General features: G+C 32.9%; 1 protein-coding gene across 1 annotated transcript; it reads left to right on the top strand.

Moving 5' to 3' along the window:
* Positions 1-2,341: 2,341 nt before the first annotated feature.
* LOC139897785 (reactive Intermediate Deaminase A, chloroplastic-like) lies at positions 2,342-4,607 on the top strand. Its single transcript, XM_071880479.1, has 6 exons — positions 2,342-2,570; positions 2,928-3,043; positions 3,151-3,195; positions 3,344-3,417; positions 3,717-3,766; positions 4,344-4,607. Exons 1-6 carry the CDS (start codon positions 2,372-2,374, stop codon positions 4,436-4,438), a joined length of 579 nt encoding a protein of 192 aa, XP_071736580.1. The 5' UTR covers positions 2,342-2,371; the 3' UTR covers positions 4,439-4,607.
* Positions 4,608-5,522: the final 915 nt, after the last annotated feature.

The following is a 5,522-nucleotide window of genomic DNA, read 5'->3' as shown; positions in this document are numbered from 1 at the left end:
AGATTTAAGGTTTAGGTTAGGGTGAACTGTCTAATATTTTAAAACTAAAGGAGATGGATATGGCAGGTTATCATTTTACTATTTATGTTAATGCTATATTTCACTTGATCATGTAGCTCGCTCAAATCATAGGTGGCAACATGTGCGAGCTCGATAACATGTTAAAACGAATAATGTATTGGTAAAGATTGAAATGTGTTTTGTTGGACTACATTGGTGGGCTGGATAACATATTAAAAACAGCTAATGAGTTATCATCCCCTTTTTCAATTTTAATTGAAATTGTATGGTAGAGGTAGTAGTTAATTGGTATTAATAGTACATGTTTGTTTAACATTTATGTTTTAGTATGTTAATTGAGTCTGATCTGATCAATAAAGAAGTGTGTCTAAGAGCTTTCTTCAGAGGTGGTTAGTTTGATTATAACATTTTGTGTGTTTGTCATGTTATATATGCAGTAGCTTTGTTAGTAGCTTTGTTAAGAATTGGCATATAGTCAGTGATTATCATGGTGTTTTGAATGTCACTCGTGCCTCCTTCATCTTACATATTATGCAGGTAGTGAACTCCATGGTTTCAACATAATAAGGTTTTTAAGTAGATCATTAAAAAGTATGCCTGGAAAACGGGCCAGGTTGGGTCGGTTTGGGTAACCGGTCAAAATGGTTTTAGGTTGAATTGGGTCATAGGTCAAACGGGTCAATTTCTTAAACGGGTCAGATTGGGTAGGTTTAGGTAACGGGTCGAAACGGGCCACATGTCAATTGGGTCAAATGGGTCAAATGTATTTATATTTATAAGTTATACATTTTCGTGAGTTTAGTGATGATATACATATGTTTAAACTAATAACATATCGAAGTACTTTTTTGACCTTTTATTATAAGAAACTCATTTTGACACAAGCTGGTTTTAGAGTCACGAGCCATGGAGATGTAGCTTGAAAGCTTCCAATGCATAATAATGTATCATGTACATGTAATTCAAGCATAAATGATGGAAAGTCGGACAAATCATATGTTGTTTTTAGATATTAGCCTGTTGCAGAGATCAAGCTATATCTTATGAATTGGTAGTTTTGGAATGTCTTTTAACTCTAATGGGTCAAATGTCATTTATAATGAACTTAACTAAAAGTGTAATGGGTCAAGTGGGTTGTACCTCAGCTTCATACAGTGCCTGCTATTGACAGATATCGATATCCCAAACATAGTTTGCTCATACCGGGATTCTTTATTTGAACTTTTTAACATGGCGGAGTGACACAAAATGTAGTAATTATTATAGGGTGATAGCTTTGTACCATAAATAAATGTATGGTTTTTATATTTTTGTTACTATGGCGTAGGTTTTATTTCGCATGCACACAGATTTAGAGGAATCATTAGAAAATAGTTGTTATTAGGAGAAAAAACTTCAGATAACTACATGGTAATGTACCAACAATTTTTTGAAAATGTTATCGTATTTTAAGTTGTATGAATTAAATCCAAAGGTTTTGAGGGAATTTGTTATTGGAGCCTAATGTGTGCCTAATTAAATGGATTTCATGTTTAGTCGCATCATTGGCCAGTAGGTGGTGAATGTATGATCCGAAAAGGAACCCTACCACTTCTTCAGATTGGTTTACACTTTATTGTTCTCTATTTAATAATTACAATTGTTGTAAGCATCCTTGTGTCTTCTTATTTATCCATGTGTAAAAACTTAGATTTCATTATCAATATGTCTTTATGTATAAAGCTACTAATGTATAAAGCTACTTACTTAAATCATCACACTTTCTATAACACTCATAGAATAGTGCCCGCGAAATCCCGGGCCTTAATATATAATTTATAAAGCATGTTTAGACTTGCATTTACGGATTTATTTTTTATCATTTGCTCAACAACTATATAATAATATTCTATGATTGTGTCCGTTACTAAAAACCACACAAATAATATAATGTTTCACATTAAGTACTTTCTAAATAATACTTGTTAGGTTCCATAAAGTAGCCCCGCGAATTCGCGGACATTAAACTAGTTAATATAACAAACAAAAAAACTGCTCCCTCTGTCTCAAATCTATTGTCTATTATTCCATTTTGGGATGTTCCAAATTAATTGTCCAAATCCTTTTTCAACCAATCAAAAGAGGTTATTCTGGAGAGAGAAGATATATTATTGATGAAGAATGAAGTTAGTGGGATTTCCTAAAACTGCGTGTTTTTTATCTAGGAACAATAAATTTGGAATGGACGGAGTATATACTCACACTACTGTTGCAATGGGCCCAACTGAAAGCCCAGTAGGGTTCCCATTTTCGCCAATTTTTTTGTTACTAATTTCCAAATCAGACAGAAATTTGTAGAGGAAGAAAGAAAATGACTTGGACGGCTTCTAGTGTTGCACGATTATCAAAATTTCCGGCGATAGACACCGGCGTACTCCGCAATCGTGCTCCGATCATCGTCGGAATAGGTGGCGTCACCGTCGCTGGCTCTACTCTATGGCGGTCTTCTCTACCTTCCTTCACCAAACGTTCAAACCCCTTCTCTTGTTTAAGCATTTCTACTGTTGCTAGTAAGCTACCTACCTACTCTATTATTTAAACTATTATCAATTTTCCATTACTAAATTTTGAACAATCTTACCTAAAATAAGCCCAAATTGCAGAAAACATAATTTGCTAACACATTTCGCTTAATTTTTTTTGCGAATTAGTAACATTTATCTGCCAAATTGTTTTTTCGCATAAAATTGAATATTTTGTCTGCAAATATTCCCTGTTTTTGGGGATAATATGGTGTTAGGTCAGCCTAATGTTATGGAAAATTTCGTTTTAGAATCTGTATAAAGCTCGTTAATTCATTATCACCTGATAGGATAAAACCACCTTAATTCATGATTTGAATGCTAAGTTGTTTGTATTTGGTGTAGGTATTAAGGAAGCTGTTATCACAGATAAAGCTCCTGCAGCTCTGGGCCCTTATTCTCAGGCAATCAAGGCGAATAATACGCTGTTCGTGTCGGGTTGTCTTGGTCTAATCCCTGAGGTATCATGACAATCATATTTCACCATTTTAGATGCTCAGAGCTGTAGTTAAATGTCTAAATGCAACTGCGATTGTTGTGTATTGATGATGTTATATACTTTGTGCAGACCGGGAAGTTTGTGTCAGACAGTGTAGAAGAACAAACAGAGCAGGTGATTAACATATCCATTTTTTTAGCACTTGCAAATAGTGCTATGTTATATCTTTCTCTTTTCAGATTAATTGTGAATCGGCATTAAGAAGTGTAGATTATCTAATCCGTACTGTTATTATGTTTATAATTATAATTATATTTATCAGGTGCTCAAGAATATGGGCGAGATATTAAAAGCTAGTGGAGCTACATATTCGTCAGTTGTTAAGACCACAATCATGTACATGTGCTTTCCCTGTTTGCATATTTAACTTATGTGACAAGCGGTATCTACTTACCCATTTACTTCTGCATGGCTTGCAACTTATCTCAAACGAGTCAACACTAATACCAAACAAATCTTAAAGGGGATCAAGTTAAATGTGTAGAACTGTTCAAACTGGTTCAAAGTCACCCAAAGGCTATTCTCCATAAACATAATCAAAACATTTTTTTGTTATCATAAAAATGCATTATTCTTATGAAAATGCGCTTGTGGGTCAAACTCAGCCCAGGTAATACGTGTTCTTTTGATTTCAGGTTGGCTGATCTGAAGGACTTCAAGAAAGTTAATGAAATCTATGCTAAGTGTGAGTACAAATCTTGTGTTTTTACTTGCTTTAGATCATCGAATTTTTTGTCATATAAGTATAGTTAGTATATACAGAAAAGAGGAATATTCATTTGAGTCCATAAATTAAGTTGAGATTCAAGGGACCAATGAGAGCGCGACACGTGTCGCGAAAATCACATGTGATTGAAAAAAAATTCAAAAATTTTTTTTTGAAAATTTTTTTTTAACTTTTTTTCGAAATTTTTAAAAAAAATTTTTTTTAATTTTTTTTTTTTACAATCACATGTGATTTACCTGCACAATCACATGTGATTGAATTGTACAATCACATGTGATTGGATTTGCCATGCATAATCACATATGATTTTTGAAAAAAAAAAATTCGAAAAAAAAGTTTTCGGAAAAAAAAATTTGAAAAAAAAATTTATAAAAAAAAAATTTTCAAATTTTTTTTTTCCAATCACATGTGATTTTCGCGCCACATGTCGCGTTCTCATTGGTCCCTTTGTTTTCAATCAAATTTATGGATGCAAGTGATTACAACTCTATACAGAAAATGCTATTATTGATTGTTAAAATGTGTTGTTTTGTAGATTTTCCAGCACCAGCTCCTGCGAGGTCAACATATCAAGTTGCAGCATTACCTCTTGATGCCAGGATCGAAATTGAATGCATAGCCGTGCTCTAGACTCGAATGCCTCTTTTGACTCCCAGTTGTTCTAAATAAGGAATAATAGTGTTGTATATCGTATCATTTGAATAATGTTATTCGAGTTTATGAATTTATGAAATTTGAAAAATGTTGCAAGAGAATGGATTCATTGTAATGTTGCAATTTGATAGCCTTTTCAATTTAAGTTTTTTGACTTATAACGGGCCTGAAACCTATAAAGGTTAACGAAGTTCATTTGGTACTGTTCATCTGATTGCCTGCTCCGGGGTCTTTAATTTTTTTCTTGTCGAATACCTAAAACAATGCCTACGCCGTGCATCATTAAGATATTTTTTCCCCAATATACTCGTGAACAGAAGTTATATAAGGATGAGTTTGATAGTTTATTATATGAAAAAAAATGTCTTTCAGCGTTCTTGTTGACGAATATAAGTTGATGCAAGAACATAACATTGAGTGTGTCTGAACTACTTTTAATAGAATTATTATTATTTCAAAACCACCACTACTGCATTTGGTAAAAAAAAAGTTCACGTTAAGCCATGTAAGTTTAGTAGAAGCTATTTGTGACTATTATGTTGAGAAATACAATAGTCAAACTTTGTTTGAATCTGATTGGTAAAAACTTTAGTTTTTGAATAAAAATAAGTTTAACGTCGATTAGGAGCTTATTAATTCAATAAAAGGAGCACAAAAATCAAATGGATATTCCTGTTAATTTAAAAGACTCAATTGCTGTTATGGAGATCATGTAATGGAAGGGATTTAGCTTGATTTTTAGAAAAAGAAATCAAGCGTGACGATATGCAAGTTGTACTTCTCAACCATAGTATTGATATTAAATATAGAATAGACTTGATAGCTTATTCTATTGTTCATTGCAATTGTTGAGAAAAGCAACACCGAATTATAGCAAACTGCTAGTAATAAATGAAATAGCGACAATAAAGAGACACCGAGATTTAACGTGGAAAACCCCAATAGGGTAAAAACCACGGGCAAGGAAAGAAAACTTTTCACTAATAAGAATAATAGGAATTACACTTCTCTCTAATTACAAGGATAATCACTAATCTTTATATCTCTTGTAATTAGGAGA

This window comes from Rutidosis leptorrhynchoides, chromosome 3 (assembly GCF_046630445.1).
Source record: "Rutidosis leptorrhynchoides isolate AG116_Rl617_1_P2 chromosome 3, CSIRO_AGI_Rlap_v1, whole genome shotgun sequence".
Lineage (NCBI taxonomy): Eukaryota > Viridiplantae > Streptophyta > Magnoliopsida > Asterales > Asteraceae > Rutidosis > Rutidosis leptorrhynchoides.
This window is presented reverse-complemented; position numbering and strand designations above follow the sequence as displayed.

Coding starts and splice junctions, on each gene's coding strand:
- LOC139897785 (XM_071880479.1), top strand. CDS start 2,372: ATGACTTGGACGGCTTCTAGTGTTGCACGATTATCAAAATTTCCGGCG. Junction 2,571..2,927: donor AAGCATTTCTACTGTTGCTA/GTAAGCTACCTA, acceptor TATTTGGTGTAG/GTATTAAGGAAGCTGTTATC. Junction 3,196..3,343: donor TAGAAGAACAAACAGAGCAG/GTGATTAACATA, acceptor TATATTTATCAG/GTGCTCAAGAATATGGGCGA.